The 15,751-nt window shown below is 45.1% G+C and overlaps 1 protein-coding gene across 25 annotated transcripts in view; it reads left to right on the forward strand.

The window, feature by feature from the left end:
* Positions 1–15,751, forward strand: part of DEPDC5 (DEP domain containing 5, GATOR1 subcomplex subunit) — a 165,925-nt gene that overhangs the window by 116,674 nt on the left and 33,500 nt on the right. For all 25 annotated transcript variants that reach the window (XR_004262222.1, XR_004262223.1, XM_032256541.1 and 22 more), the window contains 3 exons: positions 9,936–10,090; positions 13,477–13,554; positions 14,370–14,502. Coding sequence is in view for 23 of the 25 variants with exons in the window: in XM_032256541.1 (XP_032112432.1) it covers positions 9,936–10,090; positions 13,477–13,554; positions 14,370–14,502 (366 nt within the window). In the remaining 2 variants the exon portion in view is untranslated. The remainder of the gene's footprint in view (positions 1–9,935; positions 10,091–13,476; positions 13,555–14,369; positions 14,503–15,751) is intronic.

Below are 15,751 nucleotides of genomic sequence, written 5' to 3' on the forward strand. Positions count from 1 at the left end.
CTGTACATACACAAAGTTAACTTGTACTTTTTCTTTATGTTTATTTGGTTTATTATTTATTGTGGTAAAATATACAGAATATAAAACTTGGTTCGTGTATTTTCTGATGTACAGCATAGAATAGAAGAAGGAGGCCAATGGAGTCAGATGGCTGCCTTCAAATCTTGGATTCTATACAATGCCAGGGAGTTGTGTTAGGCACATGAATTAACCTTCTAAACCTGTTTCTTTATTTAAAAAAAATATTTATTTATTTATTTGTGTGTGTGTGTGTGTGTGTGTGTGTTCATTTGTAAAAGGAAACAAAAAATAATTTATTTGTAGGGTTGTTTTGAGGATTAGAAATAATACCCATTTCTCAACAAATTTCAAAGCAGTGAAATTACAGAGCATATTTCTGACCACAGTGCAATTAAGTTACATGTTAATGACAAAAAGATAACTAGAAAACCTCTATACGTTTGGAAATTAAATAACACTCTTCTAATCATGAAAGTGGCAGGAATGATATATGTAAACAGCTAGTATGGTCCTGGGTATGTGGTGGGGACACAATAAACACTAGTTGTGATTAGGGTAAATGTTACTGCTTTGCCAGATATTAATGTCAGTCAGTTTAGTGCATATCATTGTCCACTCCCTATTCCTGCCGCCTCTTCTCTCCACCCTAATCCAAGACAAGAAATCACAGTGAGTTTGTAATGAGACAAAGGGGCTACATGTTAAAAGACTGTCAGAGAGTAGGCTTTGGTGTCAGGCTGCCTGCCACTCTATAGACTGGTTGTAAACCCTTTGCCAATTGGACTATCCTCTCCCAACCTCAAGTTTCTCATCTGTAGAATGGGAGTCATAACTGTGTTCTCCTTATAGGGTTACTGTAAGAGCCAAATGGGATGAAGCATCTTTGTGGTTAGCTCAGGCCCTGGCAGAGTAATTTACTATACATGTACCTGTGTGTAGGGGTGCAAAGCAGTAAACAGGCTTAACTGGGCCAGTTAACTCTTTTCTCTGGAATGTATATATAAAAATGGGCCAGAACTAGGTGACCTCTCCTATCCATTCTAGTCCTAAAGTTCTATGATGACCTTGGAGCTTGGCAAGGAGGTAAGTCCTCCATCCCTGTCTGAGTCTAGGGAGGACATCACTCCAAACTCAAATTCTGCTAAGGGAAAGAAATACCTATAGCCACCACCCCCAGCTAACTTTTGTATTTTTTGTAGAGACAGGGCTTTACCTTGTTGGTCAGGCTGGTCTTGAACTCCTGGTCCCAAGCAACCCACCCACCTCAGCCTCCCGAAGTTCTGGGATTATAGGTGTGAGCCACTGCACCCAGCCCAGGGTCTACCCTTTGAAGTGAAATCTGATTATGTCATCCCTGATTAAACCTTTCTGTGGCTTTCTTTCCTTTAGGATAAAGGCTGAAATCTTTATAATGGCCTAAAAGGCCCTTCATGATCAGGTCCCTGCCTCCTTTTCTGACCTCATATTTTGCCATCCTTTTCCTCACTCTTATGTTCCAGTGACCTCTGTAGGCACAGGCTTCCTCCTGCCACTGTGCCTTGGCACATGCTGTTCCTGCCAACTGTGCGTAGTTAATCCCTACTCATCTAGTCACATCCTATGGCATGGACTTGCATAGTTCCAGTACCTCTTTTCATAGCACTTCTCACAGTTCTAATTTGCATTTATATGACTGGGATATAGTTAATGCTCACTGTGCGTACGGGACACTGAGCTCCAAGAAGGCAGCTGCCATGTCTGTTTTGCACAGTAACCCAAGCCTTGGCACTTAAGAGGTGTTCGCTAGGGGCGGTGGCTCATGCCTATAATCCCAACACTTTGGGAGGCTGAGGTGAATGGATCACAAGGTCAGGAGTTTGAGAGCAGCCTGGCCAACACGGTGAAACCCCGTCTCATGCCACTGCCCTCCATCCTAGGCATCAAAGCAAAACACCGTCTCGAGAGAAAAAAAAGTTCAGTAAATACTACCTCTGAGATATTTATGGAGAAGACAGACACAGAAAAGTTTATTTTAAACAATAGGACCTTTTTCCCCCTCATTGATTATTTTATTTACTTTTTTTGAGATGGAGTCTGTTTCTGTCACTCAGGGTGGAGTGCCATGGCACAATCTCAGATCACTGCAACCTCCGCCTCCTGGGTTCAAGCGATTTTCCTGCCTCAGCCTCCCACAGTGCTGGGATTACAGGCGTGAGCCACCGCACCAGGCCCCTCATTGATAATTTTAAACCAAAAGCACACTGCATCTTTGGTTTAAAACAGACATTGGTTGATCCTTTTTACCTTTTACTTTCTTTTTTTTAGAGGCAGTATCTTGCTCTGTTGTGCATGCCAGAGTCCAGCCTCATATAACAAACCCTGAAATATAAAATGTGGAACCATTCTGGTTTAAGTATGTGGGGAGAGGAGCTGGAAGACAACTGTGCCCCAGACAGTTGCACCACGTATAGCCTCATGGTCACTGGGTTCAGCAGGATACACTTTGGGACAACACTGATTAGATTGGAGCAGCAATTTTCAGCATGTTTATGGGGTCATGGAGGGAGTTTTCTGGAATCTGAGGCAATGTGTCCAAAAATGTACTTTTTTTTTTTTTTGAAACAGTCTTGCTCTGTCACCCAGGCTGGAGTGCAGTGGCATGATCTTGGCTCACTGCAACCTCCGTTTCCCATGTTCAAGTGATTCTTGTGCCTCAGCCTCCCTAGTAGCTGGGATTACAGGCGCCTGCCACCACACCTGGCTAATTTTTGTATTTTTAGTAGAGAAAGGGTTTTGCCATGTTGGCCAGACTGGTCTTGAACTCTTGACCTCAAGCAATCCTCCCGCCTCAGCCTCCCAAAGTGTTGCAATACAGGCCTGGCCAAAAATTGACTTTTTACCCTTTGCTCTGTTTTCCCTCTTCAAGAAAATGAACAAAACACTCCTGTCCCCAGGGGCTCAGTCCCTCCAGAGGACTCCAGAGACCCAGTGATCAACCTTCGCCCTGATCTAAACTCTCCACTCTCAGTCAGGCTTTTATCAGACGTCTGTGTGCAAGGATCAGGATGGATTACCTGAAGGACATTTAGTCTTGTCACAAATGTCCCAAAAACGTGTTTGGCTTTGCTGTGTTTTTAAAATTTTTCAATTGGTTGGAAATATTTAAATATCATGAGATGTCATACAAAAATCCAGGTTTGTGTCTTATGTTGTAAAATAAGCTAGGTGCTGAGCCTGGGTTCTGACCACAATGCAATTAAATTACATGTTAATGACAAGGTAACTAGAAAACCCCTATACATTTGGAAATTAAATAACATACTTCTAATCATGCATGTGGCAGGAATGATACATGTAAACTAGTATGGTGCTGGGTATGTGTGGGCACACAGTAAACCCTAGTTTGTCCACAGCCCACGCACAGCATCATCTGCCCTCTGCCCTCAGGTTAGTACAACTCCAGAGCTCTGCATGTCTGTTTCATTGTCAGAAGCCACAAGCTGGCCTTCTGTTAGGCTCTGAACACATGGAATTGGGCTGCAACTGAGTTTGGAGGGCAGTGACTTGGCAGTAGTCACATGGCCATGGAGCAGCCTACAGCCTTTCCCCACTCTGATACTTAGCTGCATCTGTGTATATTATCTACAGGCCCCTGTGCACATTTTTTTGTTTGTTCCAACCTTTGTTGAAGTCCAGTACTATCTAACAGAACTTTCTGCAGTGATGGAAATGTTCTGTGGCTGTGCTGTCCAACGTGGCAGGTAGCTATCGAGCATTTGAAATGTGACTGTTATGACTGAAGAACTGAATTTTTAATTTTATTTTAAATAATTTATATTTAAATAGCCATATATAGCTAGTGCTAGCTACTATATTGCGTGGCACAGCTCTAGACATTTAAAATGTCATTGTTAAAATCAAAAAAATACTCAGACTGTACTTCCACATTTTTCCTACCCTTGTTTTCTCCTTACTGGATTTTCTCATGTATGTATGTATGTATTTATTTATTTTTAATTTTGGGGGGGAAGGAATTTTGCTCTTTTTGTCCAGGCTGGAGTACAATGGTGTGATCTCGGCTCACTGCAACCTCCACCTCCTGGGTTCAAGTGATTCTCCTGCCTCAGCTTCCCGAGTAGCTAGGGTTACCGTCGTGTGCCACCATGCCCAGCTATTTTGTGTTTTTAGTAGAGACGGGATTTTGCCATGTTGGCTATGCTGGTCTCGAACTCCTGACCTCAGGTTAGCTACCTGCCTTGGCCTCCCAACATGCTGGGATTACAGGCATGAGCCACTGCACCCAGCCGTATTTATTTTTTCTTATTGTGTGTCTATTAGTAGCCTCACCTTTTTTGGAACGATGTAAGATATAAAAATATAAGTGACACCCGGCGCAGCAGCCCACATGTGTAATCCCAGCACTTTGAGAGGTTGAGGTAGGAAGATGCCTGTTAGTCCAGGAGTTTGAAATCAGCCTGGGCAACACAGTGAGACCTTGCCTTTACAAAAAACAAAAATAAAAAAATTAGCTGGGTGTTGTGTTGCATGCATGCGGTCTCAGGTATTTGAGAGACTGAGGATGGAGGAGTGCTTGAGCCCAGGAGGTTGAGGCTGCAGTGAGTGTGATTGTGCACTGCAGCCTGGGCAACAGAGCAAGATCTGTCTCTGGCCGGGCGCGGTGGCTCAAGCCTGTAATCCCAGCACTTTGGGAGGCCGAGGCGGGTGGATCACGAGGTCAAGAGATCGAGACCATCCTGGTCAACATGGTGAAACCCCGTCTCTGCTAAAAATACAAAAAAAAAATTAGCTGGGCATGGTGGCACGTGCCTGTAATCCCGGCTACTCAGGAGGCTGAGGCAGGAGAATTGCCTGAACCCAGGAGGCGGAGGTTGCGGTGAGCCGAGACCGCGCCATTGCACGCCACCCTGGGCCGCAATCGTGCCATTGCACTCCAGCCTGGGTAACATGAGTGAAACTCCGTCTCAAAAAAAAAAAAAAAAAAAAAGATCTGTCTCAAAAAAAAAAAATTAAAAAAAGAAAGAAAAAAAAAAATATATATATATAAAATCATTTGGAGTGAAGGGCTAGGATGGACACATAGAGGAAGGAGGCTGCCCCTGTGGTGAAAGTTAGATCAAATGAGATAGCAAATCCAAAGTACCTGGTGTAGGGCTGTGCCAAGTGCTGTGGGAGATACAGGGATGAATTTAAAAAAAAAAAACAAAACCCTTTTGGAATATTAATGCCTGTCTTCTCCTCACCCCTAAATGACAAGCTTCATGAGGGCAGAGAGAAGGTTTTAATTTGGGATAATATTCTCCTTCCCTGATCTTACCCTTGGAGAACATCTGAGCTGTGGGTCTGCAAGTTATTTCCAAGCTTTCCTTCTGTGCAAGGCATATGGGAATCTGTCATGGATCCCTTTGCAATGCCTCTGTCTGCCTGGCAGGAGCTGAGTGACTGGAAAGCCAGAGCCCACTTAGCCCATTTGTCTCCTGGTAAGACAAAGCAGAGTGTCATCTCTACCAGTCTCCAGGCACAGTGGGGAGCTGGGCTGGCAGATCCAGCAGTTTCCCTGTGGCTGATGATCCTCCAGCATGAGAAAGTGGGGCTGTTACAAGCCCAGGAGGTAGAAGATAGAAGACCCATGGGGGACACCTGTGATGGGTGGTGCTAATCTTAGAGACATCTCTAATAGGGCACCCTGCCTCGCTTTCCCCTGTAGCTTGGGAGTGCCAGAGAGTGGGGCAAAACTGGGGATTGGTGCTGCTGCTGAGAGGTTTTTTGTTGTTGTTGTTAATCAAACACCAGACTTGGATTTTGCCATTTTTTTAAATTAATGTCATCTTTTTGTTGTAGGATCCAATCTAGGGTACCACATTGCAGGGCTTTCTAGTCTCTTCTAATCTGTGGCTGTTTCTCACTCTTTCCTTATTATTATTTTTTTTTGAGATGGAGTCTCGCTCTGTCACCAGGCTGTAGTGCAGTGGCACGATCTCTGCTCACTGCAGTCTCTGCTTCCTGGGTTCAAGCGATTCTCCTGCCTCAGCCTCCCAAGTAACTGGGACTACAGGCACACACTGCCACACGCAGCTAATTTTTGTGTTTTTGGTATAGATCGGGTTTCACCATGTTGGCCAGGATGGTCGCAATCTCCTGACCTCGTGATCTGCCCACCTCAGCCTCCCAAAGTGCTGAGATTACAGGCATGAGCCACCACACCCGGCCCTTTCCTTATTTTTTAAATGATCTTCACAGCCTTGAGGAGTCCTGGCCAGGTGTCCTGTAGCATATCCCTAAATCTGGGTTTGTCCGAGGTTTTTTTCATGGTTAGATTGGAGTTATGGGTATTCAAAAAGAATACCCCAAGCCGGGCACAGTGGCTCACACCTGTAATCCTAGCACTTTGGGAGGCTGAGGTGGGTGGATCACCTGAGGTCAGGAGTTCAAAACCAGCCTGGCCAACGTGGTGAAACCCCATCTTTAAAAAAAAAAAAAAAAAAAAAAAAACAAGAAGAATACCCCATAGGGGAAGTGCCCCTCTCATCACATCATATCAGGAGGTACCTGAGATCCACACATCACTAGTGACGATAACCTTCATCACTTGGTTAATGTCATATTTGTTAGCCTTCTCCACAATGAAGTTACTATTTTTTCCCTTTTTATACTCCATTTTTGGAGGCAAGTCACTAAGTCTAGCCCACTCTGAAGCGGAGCGGGGTGGGGGGGTGGTATCTACATATGTTAAATGGAGTCCTTTTTTGGAGAAGGTTCTTAAGATTCTTAAGATGAAAGGCGTTTCCCTCTGCTTGGCTCTTCACCAGGCGTCTACATGAGACATCTGCCATTCTGTCCATCACACCTGCCATTTATCTTTGCTTACCACCGATCTTATTTCAAAAAGTTACTCATGGGGATCATGGAAGTACGTGCAGTCCTAAAATAAAAACATGACTAGATGGGAGAAATTCAGGTAAAGAAAGAAAAATGACAGGACATAATATAAGGCCTTGTATAGTAGATGGAATTTTATGCTGAATTCAGCTCTGAACCTCCTGGTAACCAAAGAAAAGTGGTAAAAGTCTGTTCCAAAACTCATAGTGGTTATAAAATAAAGACAAATTGATTACTTGGGAGAAGCATACCTTTTCCTGGTATTAAGATCTAAGCAAAATGCCTTTCTGTGCAGCCTCTGAAAAGACAGACATTGTGTGATACATAGATAGAGCAGAGGTCAGGAAACTATGGGGCATATCTGGTCCACCATCTGCTTTTGTAAATAAAGTTTTATTGGAATAGAGCATGCCCTTTCATTTACATATTGCCTGTGACTGCTTTCTCACTTTCTTATGCAAAGCTGCGTAGTTGTGACAGAGACCATATGGCCCACAAAGCCTGAAATATTTACTATCTGATCTCTTAGAAAAAATGTTTCCTAATTCCATATCTAGAGCAAAGCTCCTTAGCCACCCCCACCCCCGCTCCCACCAAACTAGGACTGTAGGACTAATGTGCATTTTTGGTAATGTCCTTCAGGTTAGGCTGGTAGAGCGATTCTCTGGGTATAGTACATGAGAAAACCCCACTACAGGGGCCCAGAAGGCAAGGCCTAAGAGCCACTCTTATATGCATAAGAGCTGGGTCTTGTCCCCTTTAGTTAGCTTATTCTCATTTAAATTTATGGCATGGTACCTGTTCCTAAACCTTACTGGTTAGAGGCAGGTGGTAATTGGTAATTGCAAGCTGCCTCTTGCTGCATTTCTCTGTGTGGTTATGGTGCCAGCAAAACCTGTGTGGTCCTTTTTTTTTTTTTTTTTCCCTGAGATGGAGTCTTGCTCTGTCGCCCAGGCTGGAGTGCAATGGCGCAGTCTCGGCTCACTGCAGCCTCTGCCTCCCAGGTTCAAGCGATTCTCTTGCCTCAGCCTCCTGAGTAGCTGGGACTATAGGCACGTGCCACCACGCCTGGCTAATTTTTGTATTTTTAGTAGAGACGGGGATTTCACCGTGTTAGCCAGGATGGTCTCGAACACCTGACCTCATGATGCGCCCACCTTGGCCTCCCAAAGTGCTGAGATTACAGGCGTGAACCACCGTACCCAGCCTTTCCCCCCTCCCCCCCAAATCATTGAGCTTGCTGTAAAACAGCAAAATGGGTCTATCAGAACCAGGAGCAACTGTACCACCCAAGGGACATTTGGTAATATCTGGTGACATTGGCAACATTTTTATTTGTCATATTTGGGGGTTGGGGCTGACAGGTGAAGTATGACTGGCATCAAGTGGGTACAAGCCAGGGATGCTTCCCTCCATCCAACAATGCAGAGATCAGCCCCCCACAGCAAACACCTGATCCCAGAGGGCAATAGTGCTGAGAAGCCTTGTTTTTTTATTTTATTTTATTTTATTTTATTTTATGTTTTTGAGACAGGGTCCATCTCTTCACTAAAAAATAGCCAAGTGTGGTGGTGCATCCCAGTTACTTGGAAGGCTGAGGCAGGAGGATTTCTTGAGCCCAAGAGTTTGAGTTTGCAGTGAGATGTGATGGCACCGTTGCACTCCAGCCTGAGCGACAGAGGGCAACCCTGTCTCTGGGGGAAAATAAATACAGCACCATTACATGAGGCACAACTTGGCAGCTACCAGGAGAAGCTCATAGAGGTCCAAAGTAGAGAAGAAGATGGATCTGCTTGGGTCCTGGAGCAGAGTGAATCAGAAAGCAGTTTGCTAAGGCATCGGGGCTTAAAATGGTCCTTAAACACTGATGGGATTAGCTGGGTGTGGTGGCCCCTGTCTGTAATCCCAGCTACTCAGGAGGCTGAGGCAGGAGAATCACTTAAACTCAGGAGGCAGAGGCTGCAGTGAGATCATACCACTGCACTCCAGCCTGGGTGGCAGAGCAAGATTCTGACTTAAAAAAGAAAACAACTCACAGGTTTTTAGTTACTAGTTGTGGAGAAGAGCGTCCCAGGGTGATATGGAGCACATAGACAGGATTTATACATACAGGGTTTCATTTGACTGGAAACGTACACGTGGGTGAATGGTAGGCAGCATGGTGAGATCTCAGGTCAGGCCAATGTTGTGTAGGACCCTTGATTCCCTATGATTTAGTTTTCAGTGTGGTGGTTCATGGGGGGCCTTGAAAGTTTTCAGAGTAACAGAATGATGGGATTGGAACTGTTCTTGACAGAAGATGCAAATAGAGCTGGCTCACAGGTAGCGTTTTTGACATAGAGGCTGTAATCAGGGGCCAGTTAGAGGAGTGTTTATAGCCCTCCTTGGCCAGAGGAAGTACGGGCATGATTTAGAGATGCATGTGAATCTGCAGAGGCAGGCCACAGGACTAGGCCTGTCTTTAGATGCAAAGCAGGAGAAGAGAGCTATCAGATGGCTCTGAAAGTTGAACCTGAGCAATTTGAAAGGTAAAGGAAAGGAGATTTGGAGTGGGAAAGAGTGAGTCACGGTGGACAGAGGATGTGCATTGTGATATTCACCTGTTTGTCTCTAAGTGTGGTCTCTCAGTCCTGCTGTCCTCATAAGGAGTGATTCTGACTTCTCTACCTTTCCTATGGAGATTTTTCTTTAGTGTAAATCATGTGGTTTGAGGCAGGTGCTGAAGCGATTTCTTTGTTCCTGGGGATTTACTGTGAAGAGTGGCCTCTCATCTGCTGTGGTTTGGAAGGTGGGAGTTCCCACCTGCTTTGACAGAAGGCAGTGCACACAAGACTGGTTAGAGTCTCTAGACTCCTTTTAGCTCTGCCACCAGGGACCAAGAGGAAGTGGGAATGAGAAGAATGGAAAGGATTGCATTAATTTTTGCTTATTTATTTTTTGTGAATGCTTATTGAGTGAATAAGGCAGTACAGCTTATTTGCCTTTTTTTCCTGTCTGTTATTTTGGGATCCAAGTATTCATTTTAAAATCTCCTACAGGTATCTGTGGACCAAACAGTCACTCCTGTGTTGGACACCACCAGTTTGGGCATAAGCACAGGCCAATCTGTGGACAGAGGCAACAGCCAGACCTTTGGGAACTCCCAGAACGTAGGAGAACAGGGCTACTCCTCCACAAACTCCAGTGACAGCAGGTGAGATTCAGAGTGGCCGAACTCCTGTTCCTGGGAAGTGGAGACAGTCTGACCTCAAAGGCTGCCGAGGCTGGGAATCCAAAGCTCTGGGCCAAGTTCTGACTCTGCCACAAGTCACATGGGACCCTGGGCAAGTTAGTTCTTATCCACACCTGTATGAAGGGACTAATGATCTGTTTCCTGCCATCCTCACAGGTTAGCTAAGAGACTCCCACAGAGATGTAGGAAAGTGTGAAGCACCACATAGGAGTACAGGGTTTCTGGAAGAGGACCCTGCCTAGTCTGTCTTGTTCACTGTGGTGCCTGTGGCACAATGCCTTGCATGTCATAGCATGCAGTCACTAAGGAAAAGGACAAACAGTGGATGAATCACTAATTGTGGCCAAACATGACTGTTTTTCTTCTATTCCTTAGTAACCAGAGGGAAAAGAAGTGCACCAGCTTTTAATGCTCTTGTCAATTCTGAAAAGCCTTTTTACTTTCTTCCCAGCCGTGTTTGCTTTATAATAATTATGCTGGCTGGGTACAGTGACTCACACCTGTAATCCCAGCACTTTGAGTGGCCAAGGCAGGCAGATCACAAGGTCAGGAGTTCGAGACCAGCCTGGCCAATATGGTGAAACCCTGTCACTAGTAAAAATTTTTTAAAAAGCTGGGTGTGGTGGTGGGCACCTGTAGTCCCAGCTACTCGTAAGGCTGAGGCAGGAGAATCGCTTGAACCCGGGAGGCGGAGGTTGCAGTAAGCCAAGATTACACCGCTGCACTCCAGCCTGGACAACAGAGCAAGACTCGTCTGGGAAAAAAATTATGCCCCAGTCTGTTCTTATTGTCTCACTGTACTGTCTAAGCAGTCCTTGGCAAAAATCATCTAAGAGACTTAACTTTTGTATCCCTGTCCCTAAGAGCAGGAAGTTCTCTGGGGCTGCTCACCTGCCTCTGTCACTTTGTTTCCCTTATGTCATAAATTCTGGGCTGGTTTAATCTGTGTCTCCTCCACTGCTGCCTATTCATTCTGGCCAGTAGAGGTGATGGTCATTTCAGAAGCAGGAACAGGTCTGGACTTCTCTGCTCCCTGCTTTCACTCATGCCCATATCCCCATCAAGCCTACCTGGCTTTTTGGCTTTAGGCATGGAGGAGATTGGAGAGGCTGCCCAATGCATAGAAAATGAGTCCATTTATCTGATTCCTCATTGCTTACAAGGGTAGAACAGTAGGTTTTCTTCTGCTTTCAGAAGAAATGAGGGATCAGGGATGTTTAGGCTGGAAGTGAAAAAAAAAACAAAAAATGACATGGCAGGTAGAATCAGGATCAATGACTGAAAAATACGGAGAACAGATCTTATTTCATGATAAAGAACTTACTAGCAATGGGTCTGCTGTTTGGCCAAGTTCTCTGCCATTGAAGATGTTCACATAGATAGGACAGCCTCTTGCCCAGACTCATGGTCTCAGCAGAGACCCAGACATGAGAAGGAAGTTCATTTCAGGCCGGGTGCAGTGGCTCACGCCTGTAATCCCAGCACTTTGGGAGGCTGACGTGGGTGGATCACCTGAGATCAGGAGTTTGAGACCAGCCTGACCAACATGGAAAAACCCCGTCTCTACTAAAAACACAAAATTAACCAGGCATGGTGACACTTGCCTGTATTCCCAGCTATTTGAGAGGCTGAGGCAGGAGAATCACTTGAACCCGGGAGGTGGAGATTGCAGTGAGCCGAGATCGCGCCATTGCACTCCAGCTATGTAGCTTTTCTATGGATGGGCAACAAGAGTGAAACTCCATTCAAAAACAAAAAAGAGGACCTCATTTCAAAAGTCTTTGAAAGCTTTTTCAAACCCTGAAATTCTGAAATGCTTCAGTGATTTCTGGACCCCTGAATAGTCATGAAGAGGAGTAGTCTGGGACTGATGAAAGGGAGAAGTTCAAAGAACTTGAGGAGCTTATGGATTAGCCCCACAACTGGCCCAGTTTGGTATGGTGGGTGGCCACTCAGCTGCTGAATATTAAGCACTTTTTATTTTTTTTTTGAGACGGAGTCTTGTTCTGTCACCCACACTGTAGCACAATCTCAGCTCACAGCATCCTCCGCCGCCTGGGTTCAAGCGATTCCCCTGCCTCAGCCTCCTGAGCAGCTGGGACCACAGGTGTGCGCCACCACGCCCAGCTAATTATTTTGTATTTTAGTAGAGATGGGTTTCACCATGTTGGCCAGGATGGTCTTGATCTCCTGACCTCGTGATTTGCCCGCCTTAGCCTCTGAAAATGCTGGGATTACAGGTTTGAGCCACCGCGCCCAGCTACATTAAGCACATTTTAAGGAACCATCATACCTTTGAGCAAGAATGTGGGCAACAGGTGGTGGACAGGGCTTTGGAGAGAGACTGACCTGGATTCAAATACCTGGATTCCAGATCCTGGTACTTCCTGGCTCTTTGACCTTCACCAGTTCTTTTAGTCAGTTTCAAAAAGTTGGTGTTAATTATTATTATTTTAGTATTGTTTACCACTTTTGGCTTCATGTGTGTCAGTCCTGTACATGTGCTCAGTATTGTATAGACATTCACCTCACATTAGCCCTCAAAGACAGGAATAGCATTAATCCCATTTTTCACGAGGAAACTGAGGCCAAGAAAAGCTACATAGCATGTTAGTGATGATACTGGGATTCTGTTCCCCATGTTCTTACCGTATTACCTAGCACTCTCTGGTCAGGATTAAATGAAATTACCTGTGAAAGGCACTTGGGGCAAACCCAAAGCAGTCCAGGGGGTTTCTTGTAAGTGGTTGGGCCTGAATAATATTGTTAACAGGAGAGATACTTACTAAGGGTAAGTTGGGATACAAAAGTACTTTGAATTCTAAATGTGTACATTTTATTTTATTTTATTTATTTTTTTGAGACAGAGTCTCACTCTGTCACCCAGGCTGGAGTGAAGTGAATGGCGTGATCTCAGCTCACTGCAACTTTCACCTCCCAGTTTCAAGCAATTCTCCTGTCTCAGCCTCCTGAGTAGCTGGGACTACATGCGTGCGTCACCATGCCTAGCTAATTTTGATATTTTTAGTAGAGACAGGATTTCACTATGTTGGCCAGTCTGGTCTTGAACTCCTGACCTCAAGTGATCCACCTGCCTCAGCTTCCCAAAGTGCTGGGATTACAGGCATGAGCCACCACACCTGGACCTAAATGTGTATATTTTAAAATAGGAACCCCCGCCATGAGATATCCTTCTGATATAGCCATCCCTAATTTACTGAAATACCTTTAGTGTCAACATTGTCCTGGTTTCCGGCTGCATAAGAAGTAGAGAATGTTCCTGATATTCATGCTCTTGACTGTATATGTGCCCTCTTGCTTTGCTGACCTGACACCTTGTGTTATAGCTCTCAGCAGCTGGTGGCAAGCTCCTTGACCTCATCCTCCACCCTGACAGAGATCCTGGAAGCCATGAAGCACCCCTCGTAAGTTTCTCATCACAGATATGAGAGTAGGGTTAGAAGGCTCCCAAAAGCCTGTGCCACAGCAATACTTAGGCAGTGTGGTTTGGTAGATTCATTCATGACTCTACTTCTCACCAGTTTTGAGACCTTGGGCAAGTTACTTGACCTCTCTGAGCTTCTGTTTCCTTGTTTGTAATTTGGGATTTTTTTTTTTTTTTCTGAGACGGAGTCTCACTCTGTTGCCCAGGCTAGGGTGCAGTGGTGTGATCTTGGCTCACTGCAGCTTCCACCTCCCAGGTTCAAGCGATTCTCCTGTCTCAGCCTCCTGGGTAGCTGGGATTACAGGTGTGCACCACCACACCTGGCTAATTTTTGTATTTTTAGTAGAGATGGGGATTCACCGTATTGGCCAGGCTGGTCTCAAACTCCTGACCTTGTGATCCGCCCATCTGGGCTCCCGAAGTGCTAGGATTACAGGTGGGAGCCACTGTGTCCAGCCAAGATGAGACTTTTTTAAAAATTAGTTAAGCCACAGGGTTGATGTAAGGATTAAATGAAATAATTGTGTGAGGTACCTAGTGTTATGCCTGACAAGTATAGGTATTCTCTGAATGTCAGTTCCCATCTTTTCCCTCTACCCCTTCTCTTTTACCCCCTGTAACAACTTCTTTTGTCCTCTCATGAGTATTTATCTGGGTCTAGGAATAGCTTAGGGACATTGCTTTATGGTAATAAATGCTCTAGTGGAAGTCCCTTTTTTTTTTCATCTTTCCTTCCACTTGTTGCCGTGGGACACACACATCCCCCCTGCTCCCACTTACTGTGTTGAAACCCAGGACAGGAGTCCAGCTGCTCTCTGAACAGAAGGGCCTCTCGCCTTACTGCTTCATCAGCGCGGAGGTGGTGCACTGGCTGGTGAACCACGTGGAGGGGATCCAGACACAAGCAATGGCCATCGACATCATGCAGGTGAGACAGCAAGGGGGACCCACGGAGCTGTCTGCTCAGGTCCTGAGAAACCAGGGCCTTAGAAGCTATCACCCTTTTCAGTAATGAGATCTGCAGGTTGGGTTTAGGGTCTGTTTTTAATAAGTGTGAGGCCTGTCTGGAATTGATGAAAGAACGAGTGTTGCTTTGAAATACACTGTATCTTGACTTAAAAACTGGGCAGAATTTATTGTCTGAACTGAAACGTTCTGGACAGAATTTGTGCACTTGTAAGCCTTAGAAAAATCTCTATGATTTTGGGGGGAGTGCCCTCCCTCTGACCTCAAGCTCCCCCGCCCCCGTTTCCCCTGGTCAATGCATGGTTACTTAAAACTCAATGCTGGATTCAAGGCTATGCCCCGGGGGTCTTTTGTCACCTGTACTTACTCTGTCAGCGCTCTTAGTACAACATGTTGAAGATCTATCTGTCTCTCATTTGTCTCCTGCCTCAACCAGCTCCTTGAGGGCAGGATCACCTCTTATTTTCCATTTCTGTATCACCAGTGCTAGGCATGTTGCTTGGCACCTGGTAGGCACTTAGAACCACGCTTGCTGGATTTAATTACACTGCTCAGAATTAGAACTCTGGAATATGGGAATATGACAGAACTGGAACAACAAGGAAATGGAAAAGGCCAGTTGACTGAGCCAGTTCATGCCACCCTGTCTGTACAGAGGCCCCCACTGGAAGTCAGTACTGTTTCCTCACCAGCTGAGTTGTCGTCATGGAAATGTTAAAATCAATAACTGATTTGAATAAGCATGTGATTCTCAGTTCTCTCTTTGAGGGTCTTGATGTGCTATTTTGCATAGCCTTTTCCTTACACACTCTCATCTCCCCTGAGAATTCGATTTCCTTGTTCAAATAATGAAATGCTACTACAGCAGTTAAAATGAATGAGCTGAAGGTGCATGTATCAACATGGATAAATGTCAGAAACATGATGTGAACTGGAAAACCAACTTACAAAATGATATAATATTGTGCCCTTTATTTGGAAATTTAAAATCCCACAAGAATACCTTATATTCTCTATTATACATGTTTATATAATAAAATTATTTAAGATTAATATTACACGAGGGGCCAGGCACAGTGGCTCACGCCTGTAATCCTAGCACTTTGGGAGGGTGAGATGGGCAGATCACAAGGTCAAGAGATCGAGACCGAGACCATCCTGGCCAACATGGTGAAATCCCATCTCTACTGAAAAAAAAAAAAAAAAAAAAA

Source organism: Sapajus apella, unplaced genomic scaffold, assembly GCF_009761245.1.
Source record: "Sapajus apella isolate SASKATOON/1434 unplaced genomic scaffold, GSC_monkey_1.0 scaffold95, whole genome shotgun sequence".
Taxonomy (NCBI): domain Eukaryota; kingdom Metazoa; phylum Chordata; class Mammalia; order Primates; family Cebidae; genus Sapajus; species Sapajus apella.